The sequence below is a fragment of the Sciurus vulgaris genome (assembly GCF_902686455.1).
Source record: "Sciurus vulgaris genome assembly, chromosome: 11".
Taxonomy (NCBI): Eukaryota; Metazoa; Chordata; class Mammalia; order Rodentia; family Sciuridae; genus Sciurus; species Sciurus vulgaris.
This window is the reverse complement of record NC_136472.1, coordinates 110,611,187-110,627,263: the sequence shown is the minus strand read 5'-3', so window position 1 is coordinate 110,627,263 and position 16,077 is coordinate 110,611,187. Positions and strand designations below refer to the sequence as shown.

Genomic DNA, 16,077 nt, shown 5'->3' with positions numbered 1-16,077 from the left:
CAAGTATTTTAACATGTACTTTGAGTTTTAGTCATGTAAAACTTTTGTTTTAGTCATAAATAGGGTGTACTTTTAGAAATACATATATTTTCATATAGGAATTAAAACGATCAGTTCCCATCATTTCAGAATTCAACTGAGTTTGGAGCCACAACCACCATGGTGGATGGTGTGAGAGTTTGTGCTTCATCAGCTGTTACTACCAACTACACAATTCATCCCTTTAAAATGTGATTTTCTTCCCCAATAGTCCATGCTTATGAGCAGCAGGATTTTATACAACCTGTTTCCACTCTGCAAAGCAGTCATTTAATATATCCCAGAGAATATAATATCATATTATCAGTTCATTAGCAAAGTGGTTGATGCAGAAGATCAACAGTTGGCCTTCAGCACAACTCCATTTTGTATAAAAGAAATTTAATATCTTTTTGAAAAGCTGGAATACCAGCCAGCTTTGAATTGTACTGAAGCAGCTCAATCTGAAACTGTTCTTTTATTCTCCTCTTGCCATAAACGAGCATCACAGAATCAAATCCATTGAGAAGAAACTACTTGCTTTGCCAACACAATTAGTTTTATAAGAAGCCTCTGTCTTCAGATTGTTCTTCTCCAAAGTCCAAGTTGGATGACTGTGGCTATTTTTTAATTAATATTTTTTTAAAGAGTCCCTTTCTCCCAGGAGTCTCTAAGCAGATTTAGCAGGCTTAACATGACTCTTCCACAAGGTGACTTCAATGCCATCTCACAAGCAAATAAAACAAGAACTTTTTTTTTTTTACTTTGGGGGCTCTATTTTTCTCTCTCTTATAATTTTCATAAAGTCTGGCCACTGGAGTGAGTTTTTCTTTAGGGTTAGACAATATTCTCTCCAGAAAAATAAAACATGCTATCTTATTGAGGAACAAAAAGACCATGCAACCTGTCCAGCCATGAAAGGGAAAGAGAGGACAGAACAAGTCTGGAGCTTTCGCCTTCCAGTGTGAAGAGCAAAAGGATCCAATGATCATTATTGTCTTTTACAGTTTATTTTTATATTCTTGTTTCTTTTACTGCCATTAGCTTCTTTGATGAGTGAATTTTAATGCAACAGCTAATTCAGATCTTCAGGTTTAGTGGATAGGTATCACTGCACATAAACATTCTGTAGGGTGGCTTACACCTCCTCCTCGACAGGATCAGGCAGCTCAGACCTTAACAGTCATAATAGCTTTAGTGGTGTGGGCCCTGATTAAAAAGTCCTCTTGAGCCTAGTGTCTTCTAAAAGGAAGACAGCTAATGGGCTGGTGGAAATTGAAATAGCATACCTGCAGATGCTCTAAGTACTTCCTTTTGTCACAATTGTCCTTGAACACAGTTTTTACACATCTAATCAATGTTTCTTTTCATAAAAGAGATGCCCATCCTGTATGTAAATACAAGTTGGACTGTGTCTGACCTCAATTCTTCAGTCTTAATGTTGAAAACCTATAGACACAAAGGTAAAAATAGCTTGGTGCTTATTTGTCTTTAAAGTTAAGACTCTGGTCACCTTTGGTTTGGCACGGAATATGGGATCATTCTCTTGGGAGAGAAAAGCAGAAATAACTTTTCTTGCAACTGAGATTAAAGAATTTCATGGGGACAAGAAAAACTTTACATAATTCCTTACAATAACTTTTTTCCTATTTTAAAGCCAGACTGCTTTCCAGTTTGTAAGGTCAGGATGGAATTATCAAAAATCTATTCACTGGTTAAGATTTGTTGGCCTTAGATCTATGAAAAACCCAGTTTGGGGACTATGAAGGAGAAATCTTGCTGTGCTATTTCATAGCAGCCTCTCCCCGCCAAGGAACTTCAAAATGTAAGGGATACTGGAGGAAAAGAGATTTGCAGAACTGGGCCTTTGTGTCACTTGGTGTGGTTGATGTTCAGTTAGGCCCTGAGCTGAGTATATTGTGGTGAGCCACCACCGTAAGCATCAGTATTCTTGGCTGTTCTCCCTTCATGTGCATTTTGGAGTTAAAGGTGAAATTCCATCTTTAACCCCCTTGTGGTTGTCTGAGCAGTGATTAATGAACTAGATGTGATTCCCTGCAGACCTTTCAAAGAGTGGATGAAGGATGGAATTTCAGCCTTTTTTTTTTTTTTTAAAGCCAGGCCTTTTGCTTAATACAGCTTTTAAAATTAATGTCCTTTTCGAATGCCAAGAAAACAAAGGGAATTTCTCAAAATCGTATGCAGCTTGACACAATAGGCCTTAATTGGTGTCAAGGAGATGTTAGAATGAATGGGAAAATGCCCATTTAGCTGATAAGACTGAAAAGTGGAACCTTGTTATGAGCTGTCATCTCAACGTGTATTTAAACTATAGCAAAACTGAAACATATTTGCCATATAGATCATAATGACTCCAAAGGAGCCATTATACTCTATTATGTAATTACATAATCAAAGCATGCATAGTAATCAGCTTTTGGAATTCAATGCTAATCAAACATACCTATACTATGTGTTTAAGCTAAAATAGAGAACGTTAATTTGCCATTAGTCAACTAAACAAGAATGTGTATACAGAATATTCATGAATAGCTTAATGTTGTGTCAGATGATATTTTTTTGTTTTGTATTCAGGGGAAATCAACAATTTTAATTGAAGAAAAAACCCGCTCTGAGGAAGATTACTCTTTAAGTTGCCGTTCAAAAATTTGCCTCACCTTTTACTGATTATTAAAGGAGATTAGATTAAACTCAATATGTTTTCCTGCCATAAACTCAAGTGATACAGGAGTAATTATTTTGCAGGAGATTTTTACAAGATCTGACCATCTCTATGACATAGGATACGGTATTACAAATACTATATAAACAAAACTTTCAAAATAACAACAGCAATAGCAACAAAACCTTGAGCTTATATTGCTTTTGTAATTAGAAACAGATCAATATATGTTACTTAGAAATAGCCAGGAATAGAAATAGCGTCATGATTCAGGCAGAGGTCTAGTCTCTGCTCTTGGCAGGTGCCTCAAGGCCTACCATGTGATTTTAGACATTTCTCCTTGCTAGGCTTCAGAGTCGTCATCTATAAAGTGAGAATTGTTCTGTGTTCCTTGCTGTTCTATTGATCTTTGATTCCAAAAGCGTTCATAAAGAAGAAGGTGGCACAAACTAAATGTTTGGGTCAATGTCATATGTTCTTGTCCACTCGGTTATTTGTTTATTTGGTTATGCTTATTTTCTCTCTCCATTTACGATCTGTGTGGTACGTATTTGTAGTTATTTTAAACATTAAGGAGTCAGCCCTTGGATCAGACAATCAGCATTTCAACTTTACTGTTTGGGATAGCAAAACATGGATGAGGATCAAGAAGGTTAACAGAAGCTTTGTAAACAACAGACAGATTGATTGCTTTTGATTTTATATAAATATTCAAGTATTCATGAAGGTTGAAGTATTGCCTCTCTCAGAAATAAAGAATTGTATTTGTGTTGAGGAGGTCTTGCCCTTAACCTTAATCCACAGTTGATGGACCCCTCTTTTTGGACACTGGTTCTGTCTCTCATCAGGACATTGGCTGACTAAAAAATGTTCCTGTCATGTTTAAATGGGACTGAATTCTTTCATCAAAAGCTTTCATGGCTTGAACTTCAAATAATTTATTTTCAAATTACTTTTCCTGTAATTCTTATTAATTCAAATAGGTTTCTGATTTGATATAAAACTCTGTAAATGTAGGGAACAGATTAATGAATTGAAAGATAGGATTGAGTCTTTTAAAGGAAATGTACAAAATATGCTGACAATAATTGCTTAGATAGAAATCAAATCTTAATGGCTTTGTTAATGATTTGCAGTGCACACTGTGTTTACGTTGACTTAGGCGAACATATGCAGTTAGATTTTTCCCACTGGGTTTCAACAGGATCTTCATTTTTATTTCTTTGTCTGAAATGTTCTCAACTCTGTGCTAGCTCTCTGAAACATTAGCAGAAATTGTGGTGCATCTTCTGGTGATGATGGTTTTATTCAGGTAGGGGTAGACACTGTTCTTCCAAGTTGGGCACATCCTGAACGTGCTTATAAAAATAGGATCCAACAGAAGCGAGCATGGGCAACAAGCCAGTGGAAGCTCCAAGTCAGAGAGGGCTCCCTTACCCTCTCTGAAATTGAAAATAAGGTTTCCGAAAGCATGCAAGTGTTTTGCTTCTTTGAAAATTTCAAACCTAGATGCCTCTTGATAAGACTGAAACCCCCTGAGACTTTTGTTTGAGTAAATTTCAAAAACTGTAGTGGGATTTTTAAAGTACTAACTATACTGATCAGCAGCAGGATGATTTTTCCTTTTTTAGCCATCTGTATTTTGGGTTTGAGTCCTTCCTGTTTAGACCATACCGTGCTGATTTAATGTTAGGTTCCATCTTCCATAGAGCAGAGGAAGGGGGAGAAAGTTTCCCTGACATGACTTTGCTACTGAAGGAGCAGGTCAGGAGCATTATTTGCTTTCTCTGGGCAAACTGTCTTTCCAGTTTAGTGTCACGGGTGCCTGGTGGTGTCAGTAAGAGTTTACATAGTTGCCATAGCATAAACTGAATTCCGTTTTAACTATGACTTGCCCTTTTATTATGGACTTGACTAGAGAGTCTCTCCCGGTGTAAATGAAGTGCTTTATTTATTAGCAGCCAGGCAGCGGGGGCGAGAGCTCTCAGTGCTGGCAAATGCCCGCCATGCACTGGTAATAAAGGCTTTCTCTGGGGGCAGTGTGCTGAGCACTGAAAGAAGGAAGCAGTAGTAAACAAGGTGTTTTACATTCAGGACAGTTCCTCTCTCATCTTGAAGTGTGTAATTGTGTTCTGGATAAATTATGGAAATAAAAAAAATCAGAAGTTGCTCATAGGGAAATAACCCTCTTTAAAAACAAGTAAATTTTCCAAGGCAGAACCAGTGGAACCTTGGCAACCAATCCTGTTGTTGCCTGGTAAAAAGGACAAGCTTCATGGGCCGGAGAACCTGACAGAACTGAGTTCAAACACCAGCTCAGCCCCTTAGCTGAATTGCATCAGGCAACTTATTCAAATCTCTCTGAGTCTTAGGTTTTTAATCTTTAAAGTAGGGATATTAAAAATTTCAAGAGTTTAAAAGGGGAAAGCATGTAATGCAGCTGCTAGCACAGTGCCCAGCACTAAATAACTGCTCTCCTCCCCATTTACTGTTTCTAGTTCTTGCTTTTAAGATTTGTCCCATTACCTCCTTAAGGGAGGGCATATTGTTGATTGAATAGACTCCAGTCAGTGCTAGTGTTTTGTACAATGCCGTCTAAATGAAGTGGATAACAAAATGAGGTTTTAGGAAAGAATCCATGAGCTATTGAAGATTGAATTAATAGGGAATTTATATGCCACCACCCCCCACTCCAGCCCTAACCCACTCAGCAGTAATGGTCATTGCTAATCATCAAAATGAATTTTGCCTTTTTTAGATAATACTCTCTCTCTTCATTGTGGTAAATGGCCTAGCAACTTCGTTTGCTACAGGAGACTTGCTTGTGAGGGAATGGGCCTCTCTGTTGCTAGAGTTTTGTTTCTGGAAATTGGGGTGAATCTGGAAGTTTGGGGGAATGTATTCCCTATAATATAACAGTTGCTGGTATAAACTGAAATCCAGATTCTCACTCTTAAACCTCACCCATATATACCAATTAGCAGTCAAAAGTGTCTGATATATATATATATGTATATATATCAAAAGTGTCTGATATATATATATATATATATATATATCAGACATTTTTCTGCCCTTAAAATGAATTACCTTGCAGCTAATAGCCTTATTTAATGGCTACAGTATATTGTGCCTATTTGATTTCTTTTGCCCAGAACATGTGCCATTTCTTCGTTGACAGTATATTCGTTAATTGAGCTTTAGAAAATCAGAAAGGTTTTATAAATGAGGTTTTTAAGAAAGGCACCAAAGTAGGCTGTTTCTATACTTCTACTACACATCAAATTGTGTTTTATAGCAACCTAATTGTCATGATATCTATTTCAAGGGGAAATTTATCAAGTCACAGTGCACCCTTCTGTTTGGAAGAAATAGTTGAGGATGTGAGCAGAAATTATTTTTACATAAAGGCTTCAGGCAGTTAAGAGCACTGACACACATACCATATTTTCATCACTGTCATTCACTTCCTTTGCCTCAAATAAATAGGTCATTATTATCCCATTGCAGCCATCTTATGGGGCCTTAAAGTATGGAGCTCTGTTTAATATAACTGCCATTCAACTGACCCGTATAATTTATTGGTGATTTTTATAGAATGACATCCTTGGGCCACCACCATCAGGCAAAGCATTTTGATATCTTTCAACAAAGTATTTCATTATCACTTACAATTTTTTAGCATTAGTATTAGAACCATGTTAACATAGCCAGAAATTGGCATTTTCTGAGAAACTAGATTTTAGGTTGTCCTTAATAATTTCAAAAATATAACACAGTTATGTTGACACCATCATCGTGGACTTGTTAAGTGCAGCAAGGGCAAAAAATTACAGAAGGGAAAAGTTTACCTGAATGATTTGCTCAGTAATTACACATTAAGAAGGTGTGGTCTTTGATTTTAAGTAATAATTAAGATGGTTTAGGCTTTATAGAAAGCAAACAAATGCCTTTGGTTCTGTTTATTACCTTCATTGCTTAAAACATAAAATCATGGTCAACTCCTCTCTGCTTCCATCCCTTATATAATGCTTTATAGTCTTAATATGCATGCAGTATGTCCCTCACAGAATATACTAACCTTAGGATTTAGAGTAAGGAACTAAAATTAAAGCATATGGTTGTTTCCACAGGAACTATTCTATTAGTGCATAATTGAATCGCAAGTGACTTTAAGTCCCATTAGCTTCAAGATAGTAGTTAGCGTCTGTGAGGCCTTGTTTTTGTTGAAGGGATTAATGCCTTTGCAGTTGTACATTTTGTAAGTGGAAGATTCTTATTTGTGTTGCTAATAAACTTTGTTCAGATACAAGAAATCCTTCCCACAACCAGATTCCCATTTGATATTCTAGTCTCCTGAAGTTACGTCCCCATGATTTAAGACTTGTCTAGCCTTGAATATGCAGTTTAATTTTTCTTTAATTTTTTTATTAGATTGGATTACCTGAATAAATAAGGATGATGTCCTTTCTGTGCATACTTTTTCCAGGGCCATCCTATCCACCTTGAAAAACTTGCTTGATTGGAAGGAACTCCCTTCTGTTTTTTTTCTCAAATCTGGAAATAAACTACTCCCTCCAACTTATTTCTGAATTCTGTTTGTCACAGTAAACCCACTAAGGGAAAAAAATTTTAAAAAGCATCCCTTTCCCTTTTTTTCTGATGACTCTTTTTGTTGTTGTTATTCTGTAACATGATTCAGCCACGAAGCCTCCACTGCTGGATCCAGCTAAGGGAAATTTACCCTCATTGTCTGCAGGCCCCGTGGGCCTGCATCCTCACACCCAGGTTAATTCCCTGGATCATGGAGCTCAAGGTCGGGTTTCATTTTGGTTTGCTCCTCAAGCACCAAGAATTTTTGTTTATCTTGCTCTAATAATTTTTTTCCTTATCCTTCTAGTTTCCTCTCTTCTAATCCTCTGCCAGGGGCTGGTCTATTTCTAGGTGGATTTGGCTTAAAGCCATCTTAGACACCCCTTCTCACACTTTCCCACTGTGTTCTGCCAAAAAAGGATCCTTCGGCAGAACTATGATAGCAGGTGAAAATCCTCCGTTTATTCTAATTGCATCTCTATTTATGCTGTCTAAATTTTTTATAGTAGTATTTATCTTTGACCTTTGTTTCTAAATGTGACAACTTTTTTTAAGGAGTAAATAAGCTACCTTGAGTTGATATATAACAGCTATATAGCTCCTTAAGAGCTGGAACCAGGAGCGTTTACTCTTGTATTCACACTACTCCTCACACACAATAATGGCTTAATAAATGTTTGGATTTGACATCTAGAGAAATGATGTTATGATGATGATGATGATGATGATGATAGTAGCAGCAGCTACCATTTATTTAGCTTTATGAGACGCTAGACACAGTGCTAAATGCTATATATTTGTAACAGCTCTATGAGATAGCTTTTCATTACTGTCCCCATTTTGCAGATGGGAAACTGGCTTAGGAACTTGAAATAATTTTCCTGAGAGCACACAGCTAAAAAGCAATCTCTGCCCCTTCCTGATTGACCATTGCTTCTACTGCCTATACTACACTTTTTTGTTCTGTAAGTAGGGATTAGGTGTCAGTTTTTACCCACCTCAAAGTTTCTCGAAGGCTAAGACATTGTCACATACTTCCATATCCCCTGCTATGCCAGGTGCAGAATTGAACTCTCAACAATTGCTTCATCTTTTGCTTCTGAATTGAACTCCCCTCTTCTCTTACCTGTGCTGTGGATCATTTAGGACATTTATGAGGTGCCTTGGCTGCTGTCACTAATCTTAGAAGCAACAAACTAGAGCAGATCTGGAGATAAGCCATGTATCGGTGGATCTGAAACCCTTGACTTTTTGACATGTTCTGAAAGAGATTTTTCTAAATGGCTGGAGAGGGTGATCTACAGAAAGGGTCATGGGTTCAGGGCTACCTGGGGCTTTGAGTGAGTCCTGAAAGTATGAGTTTTTGAGAGCAGACTAACAAACTCAACTCATGTAAGCTTTCCTCAGATTTTATTGAGATCCCAAGAGTCATAGTCAGTTTGGTTCTCACTGGGATACAATGACTAAATGAACTGCCTGCACATTGGGGATGTCAACATTCACTAACAAGACAAGATTATTTATTGAACCCTCCTACCTACTTCTGTTAAGTGGCTCCTTGGGTTTTCTGTGTGGTGACCAGATAGCTTACTTAGCTCAAAGGTGTGTGAGCTGGAGTCCACCTTCTTCAGTTGTGAGAACTTCAACTCATGACAAGAGCCAGCACTCTGGCCTTCATACCTCCTCTGCATACACCACTCGACTCAAGGCTGACACCTCGGCATTACAGCTTTTGAACATGTCACTTCCAGACTCAGTTGTATTTTACCCCTATAGTTAACTCATTTTGTGAACTGTAGAGAAAAGTATCAGAGCCATACCAAGTGTCGCTACTGATGTTCATGTTGTAATATGCTTCTCATTTCTTTTTTCTCATTTTTTTTGAGTCCAAATTTTAACTGATGAAGATTTTTTTCTGACCTTTCTCTCCCCTCTCCCTTCTTCTTAAGGCGATGGACAGAATTTGTTTACGAAAGACGTGACAGTGATAGAGGGAGAAGTTGCAACGATCAGCTGCCAAGTCAATAAGAGTGACGACTCTGTGATTCAACTACTGAACCCCAACAGGCAGACCATTTATTTCAGGGACTTCAGGCGTAAGTTTCCATCCCTACTGTATTAGCGGACAACTTTTTTCCCTCCATGTTGTCTTGATAAAGAGATTGCTAAGGCCACCTTTTTTAAATTTAATGTTAGATACTTAAAGTTGAGTCAATTCTTTAGAGGGAAGAAGAGACAGACAATCATAATCTTTCTACTTAATAGAAACCCTGAATGGTCCCTTTTAAAAGTAAGGCAGTCTTACTTTGCAATAGGAATTGATTGTAGTAATTCAAGGTGAATTGCAATCGAGTTCCAAATACTTAACTGACACAAACAACTCAAATAGGGTAAGGCAAGGAAAATATAGCATTCTGAAAGGTAATCTGTTTGGTTTGAAGATTGAAGTTTCTAAGGCAATCGGTGCTTGCATCGACAAACCAAATCTCACCATAGCCTCTAGTGCGTGGGGGGTAATCATATGCTGAAATCTTCCCAAATTTAATATAATAAAAGCCATTTATTGAAACTAAATTGTGTGTAACAGAAATCGTTCAAATGGGTGTCAGAGCTTGGCAAGAGCAAGAATCAAATCTTCGGGAAAATGCTATTTAAGAGTATTAGTGTCTAACCAAAGCAGATATCCAGGATATCCCTTTCTGGCTACTTGTTCCTTTTCCTCGCAATACCTCGGGACATTCATGACTTGTCGAAAGAGTTGATAAACCTAAGGAACATTTACACAGATGAGGGAGGGTAAAAGGAGAAGCCAGTTTCTTACTTTTAAACCAAATTGTGTTTTAATATAGGCTAAGCTAGCCTTTGCCAAAATTAACAGGGCTTTAGAAGAGAACATTTGAACTAAATAAGAAGCCCACATACATTGCTTTTGTGACTGATTTCTTGCTTGATGTCTCATCAGTTTCAAACTGTGATAATGAAGCTAGCTAGAAAACTGCAGGATGGGTTTATGGCCTCTGTGGTCCTAGGTCATCTGCAGTTGACAACTCCACCTCAAATTATATGAAATAAATTAAGATGGGTCCAAGCTTAACTGGAATGTTTTGCTATAACATTTTTGAAGTGATTTTTAAAAATTTGCTTTGAGATTATTACTGATGAAGTTTTAGTTCTCTTTCATAATTTAAAACTACTGTTTTTTTTTTTTTAAGCCTCAGATTTTGAGAGACCCTTATAGAAACTTCTTGGCCTCAGTTTCTGAATTTCCGGTGCCTAAAAACTAAGAGGGATGGGTACCCAGTGTCAGAGGACCCATGACGTGCCCTTTCCTTTTGTTTTATTTTCCTCTCTCTGATAGGAAACTGAAACAATTTATGAGCAAGTGCTAAAAATCAATGGTGCTTGGAATTGTGCCATTGTGTGTGTGTGTGACTGTGTGTGCCTGTTTGTGTGTACATTGCAACACCCATATGTGTGGCTTTTTCTTTGGGTGGAGTTGTCTGCATGCAGTTACTGCAGAAGCCCCAAATAGTATTCAACAGGTAAAGACAGGCTTAATATTTTTTTTTTTTTGCTACCGCGTGGCTGCCTTTTTAGCCATCTGACTTTTTCCTTGCCAAATTAGGAAAAATAGACTGCCATTGTCTTTTACTCAATCACTAGCTCCGTGCTTTGTTTCACAGCTCTGAAGGACAGCAGGTTTCAGTTGCTGAATTTTTCTAGCAGCGAACTCAAAGTGTCATTGACAAACGTCTCCATTTCTGATGAAGGGAGGTACTTTTGCCAGCTCTACACCGACCCCCCACAGGAAAGTTACACCACCATCACTGTCCTGGGTAAGAAATGCATGGGTTCACCCTGGGCAGCAGAGTGGGGCTGGACCATACTAACAGCTTCCAACAGCAAAGAGAAGGTTAATGGTGGATTTCACTGTTCCAACTTGTTTTAGGAAGAATCACCGCCCATCTTGCTGAATTTTAAAAATAGCCTATTTTACCAAATGCTCTAAGGAATGGCAATCAGCAGTCTTTATAGATTCCACCTGCTCTTGGGTTTCAAACCTCAAGCTTTAGAAGCAAAGATCAAGAGAATTTAGAGCCCTCAAATGAATCACTCACCACATGAAATGTCATTGCTTCTAACTATCAGGGATTTTTTTGCTTCTGTGCAGAAGGGAAGATGGGCGCTCACATCTGTACCCCATGGCAGAGCTATTGTGGAATCCACGTAATGATTTTTCCTTCTGAGTTACATCCTCGTTTTAAATGTTGTTGCTCTCCTTTTCTTCGACTTTACTTATTGCCTTGTTTATTGCTTATATTCTAGACTATGCTATAAAAAGTCATACCCTGCGAACACATACTTTGCCACAAAGTGCAATCATTGGACATAAAAGAGTTAAGAGCCCTTTAACTGATGAACAATCAAAGCACCATTGCCAGGCTTCTCAGTACATCTCTAGTGAGCTGTGTCTTCATTTATGATCACCAGATTGTGATTTTGAGCAAAATCCCAGTAGCCAGGTTTCTGTGTTTATATTTTGATATAGTTAGCAGATATTTCTGTGCTAAAGGTGATCTGAATTAGTCACCTTTTAGACAAACATGTACTCCACTGCATAACACCAGCTGATCTGGACTTTTGAAACTGAATTTTCAAGGACATACACTATAACATGAAGCAAGAGCTCTGATTTACACCTTCGGGAAGATGATGAATCAAAGTCTATTTGAAGCAGCAGACTACAGCTTTTCGGTGTAATGATATGAAGATTAAAGAGGAAAGATAAATATGAAGGACATTTTTGCTTGGTGTGTGTGCACATATATGTATTTATGGATGTACATATTGAGCTTCTGCCTCATTACTTTATTTAAACACAGCTGTAAAAGGGAAAATACTTTTTTATTCATTAAGCTAATACATATTCCCAAAGCTTACATATATGCCCTTGAGAAGAGGAATACTGCTTTTAGGAAGTCATGAAGTCTGGCCGGACAGTATCTAATGTGGTCTGTGTTTAATGATGGCTTCTCGGGTGTGCAGACTTGTCATTATTGTAGTTTCGATCCATATTAGACCTGCAGAAATAGTAAGCATGGAAATTTTGCAGATATACCAAATTCACAGGTGTGCATTTGAAGCTTTCGGTCTGCTTGTGTAGAAGTATTTGAAAATAGATTGCTTATTGCCCTCCGTCATAGCTCCATAGAGTTCAAATTGACCATCCATCCATTGACCATCATTCGTGGCATTTCCATGATAATCATAGCAATGAAAGGAAATATGTTAATAGCATTTTGAATTTTCACTATATTTTATTACATAGAGGAGGTATTGATATCTTAATTTCACAGAAGAAAAATAACAGGTTAGTCATCTGTCCAGGTTGCAAAGTACTCAGTGATAATGAAGACTCTGAGAATTCAAAACAGACCTTGCAATTCTGTCTCACAGTCTTTGTGCCTTCTAGAATAGACTGTTTTCAGTTATGTGCTGTGCTGCTTGTTTCAAAATTTTCTTTCCTGGAGGTGCACTTCTTTGGGTTTCAGGAGTCTACCTTGGCCATTGGCAAGCAGTTACTTACCTTACTGCCTGTCAGTCTCAGAACCACTGTATTGGACTAGTTGGACTATGAATATATCCTCTGCTTGGGAGTCAATGTACCAGCACTAGATTTTTGAGAGGCATTGTGCCCGTAATCCTTTTCAAGGTCTCATTATTCTAGAAGTAATAGGTTCCTGCTTGTATTTTATAGAAGCATTAACTTAAATATACTTGAAAGTAATGTTAGTCGATGTTCTTTTTGCAGATATTATGCATTCATTTAATATTCTTTCCATTGAATTTACTCTAGGAATCCTTGACAGAGTAAAATTGTTGTCATCAGTGTTTGAGTCTTTCATATTCCAAAATCTGACAATTTCCTCTGATACTTATATATTCAAACCTTCCTCGTAAGGTTTAGAGTTTTCAGATCTTATAATGAATGAAGAATGATGTATTAGCATCTTCGTTGCTATCTACGTTTCTCTGAAAAGCATTCCATATATACTTACACAGCTGTCAAACTTCTTGATAGGTTGAAGATGCACATTTTAGTGCATATGTCTATTAGTTATTTGACACATTTGGCAAAAATTTCAGCATAATTATAAGATATAGACATCGGTATTTGTTAATGTTATCTGTGCTACTCCATAGTTACCATTGTGTTTAGATCTCATCTGTGCAAAACTGAAATTCTCCTACGATATTTTGCATGGATCTGGGTATCTCGTCAGATATTCATTCATTCCTTCCAGTTGTGATGAATTTGTTTCTTTCTCCAGAACACAGTGTAGGCCTCTTTATGCCTCTATTCATGAGAAGAGGTGAATGAGAGAGAAAATAAGACTGCTCTAAGATTAATGTAGTTACTGATAATAGTAGCTAATATTATTACAGTCCTGTCTTTCTAAGATTAGTGTTCACTCTTAAGATTCCAGGAACAGGAGAACCTAATTATTTTAAAGGGTCTTAGAGTGAGATTTCACATGCTGATCAGGTTTAAGACTCCTCTTTGTTGTAATTAATGTGATTCATCTTGATATTGCTGATTTTTTTTAAAATGTTGTAGGCGTAATGTTTATAATTAGTACTCTTATAGATTTGAGGTTAGCTAAGAAGGACCTTGACATTTCGTCGCTATTTTCTGGTATTTCCCTCTGTGGTTTTCATTCAGGTTTTCATCTATATGCACCTCCTTAGATATATCTTTGGTTATTTTCATTAATGGCTGCAGGCAGTTTTTACTAAATGTGTCTGTTTAGTGGACCATGTACAAGTGTATTCTCTGGTTAGCAGCAGTTTTAATTCATTTTTCTTATAAATGGATTTTTATACTTTACTAACCTCTTTTGTATTGGAATAGACATTATGAAGTTAAAGGAAAAACAGGGTAGGATTAATAGACCAAAATAAATTTTTTTCCTTGTCCAATCCTCTTTTTTCATAAAGACAGATTTAAACAACCTCATTATATTTTCCAAAGCTTTCTTGCTCTTAAAAAAAATATCTGAGAGAAGTCAAGTTTATAATATCAAAAAATCCATCATGACTCACATTATCAGATTTTATTTTACATTTATAAATCAAACAACTCCCACTATACTTGCCCATTTCTTCTAATCTTAGCAAAGATTAGAAATACTGGTCACAATCTTGAGAAAACTATTTATGGATGTGGGAAAAATCATTCAACTATTTCTCAAAATGATGAGCTCAACAACAAGTAAGTCCTTTATTTTTCTATACTTGTGAAGTTTTCTACACTTTTACCTTAGCCATAAAGTTGAAGATGATGTCAGCTTTTCAGGAAGGTAATCCTAGAATCTAGCATTGGTACAGGAATCCCTCTGAAGGTCATAGAATTTTAGGATGCATCTTTTGCAGCAGAGGCATAATTAACAGGTTAATATCAAATAATAAGAAACCCAGATAAGAACCTCCCTCCAGTTACACTCTCAACCCCCAATCATCTAGAGGAGACAGCTGATTTTCCTCTGTCTTATCTACCCCTGCCCCTTTTCATTTTCTTCCTTTGAACCAACAGACATAATGTGGAAAGAACATTCCACCATCTTTATGACCAAATGGAGGGAGTAAAAGACTTCCCACCAAGAGACAACACTAGAGATGAACAGGTGGTGGAGGTTAGGCAGAGCCTGGGGTAAGTGTATTAAGGTGTATCAGACTCATCAAGAAAAGACAAGAGATAAAGGCAGTATCCCCAGGAGGCCAGAAAGCAACTATCTGATAGACTGCATTTAAGGCTAAGGAAATTCCTCTGAGACTTAGCAGTCTCTGTAGCAGAATCTTTTTTTTTTTTTTTCCTTAGATGTTGATAGACCTTTGTTTTATTCATTTATTTATATATGGTGCTGAGAATCAAATCCAGTGCCTCACACATGCCAGGCAAGCACTCTACCACGGAGCCACAACCCCAGCCCTGTAACAAAATCTTTGAACAACTCCTGGATCTGTTTTCATCTAGCACATTCCCAGATTTCTAGACTGATCATCAAAGCGTTTCTCCCACAGTAATAAAGTGGGATCAGATCTACTCAATTCTGTAGGGATGTCCAGGATTGCCAGTGGATTTAGCCATTTGCCCTCTGTCATAGCCTAAGAGAGCCCTTCTTTAAATTCATGTCCCATTGTTCACTTTACTCACATTCAGTTCTCATTGGGAACCACTGCATATATCCACATTAAAAATTATTTTCATCACTCTATATTTGTTTTTGCCTGGACCTTGAAGGGACCATCTGTTCCCTTTCATCCCTTCGTTGGTTTGAGAGGACCTCGTTTCTTTCTTATCTCTTTTTAATACCTCTAATCACTTACCAAGGTCTTGCTTTCTTTAGCCTTGGACAGTTTTTTCCACTGACATTTGATCTAACAATGGCATTTTTATTTCAGTATTCATATTTTACTGCCCTCAGAATGTAGTAGTATTTGCTGGTCCTAAACGTCTACTGTTTCTGTGCAATTCCCTGTCCACTGCCTAGGTATATGGAATAAAAATTTGTAACTGACCTGATCATCATCAAGGATGGATAAACTATGCTAAGGATACCACCAGCTGAAGTCATCCTGTTTCTTTTGTCACTGCCTTTCTGTGTCTCTTAAAATGCTAGCAGATGTGCAAGTCCAAACTGGATGTTAAATTATCTCTCTTTTCACTTATATTTTCTTGAAGTGTAATCTAGGGTAGTTCTTTGCCATGCTTAACTACTCAT

At 37.3% G+C, this 16,077-nt stretch overlaps 1 protein-coding gene across 8 annotated transcripts in view; it reads left to right on the top strand.

The window, feature by feature from the left end:
• CADM1 (cell adhesion molecule 1) overlaps positions 1-16,077 on the top strand; it is a 316,950-nt gene that overhangs the window by 242,441 nt on the left and 58,432 nt on the right. For all 8 annotated transcript variants that reach the window (XM_079104470.1, XM_079104469.1, XM_079104466.1 and 5 more), the window contains 2 exons: positions 9,244-9,390; positions 10,978-11,130. In XM_079104470.1, the coding sequence (XP_078960596.1) occupies positions 9,244-9,390; positions 10,978-11,130 (300 nt within the window). The remainder of the gene's footprint in view (positions 1-9,243; positions 9,391-10,977; positions 11,131-16,077) is intronic.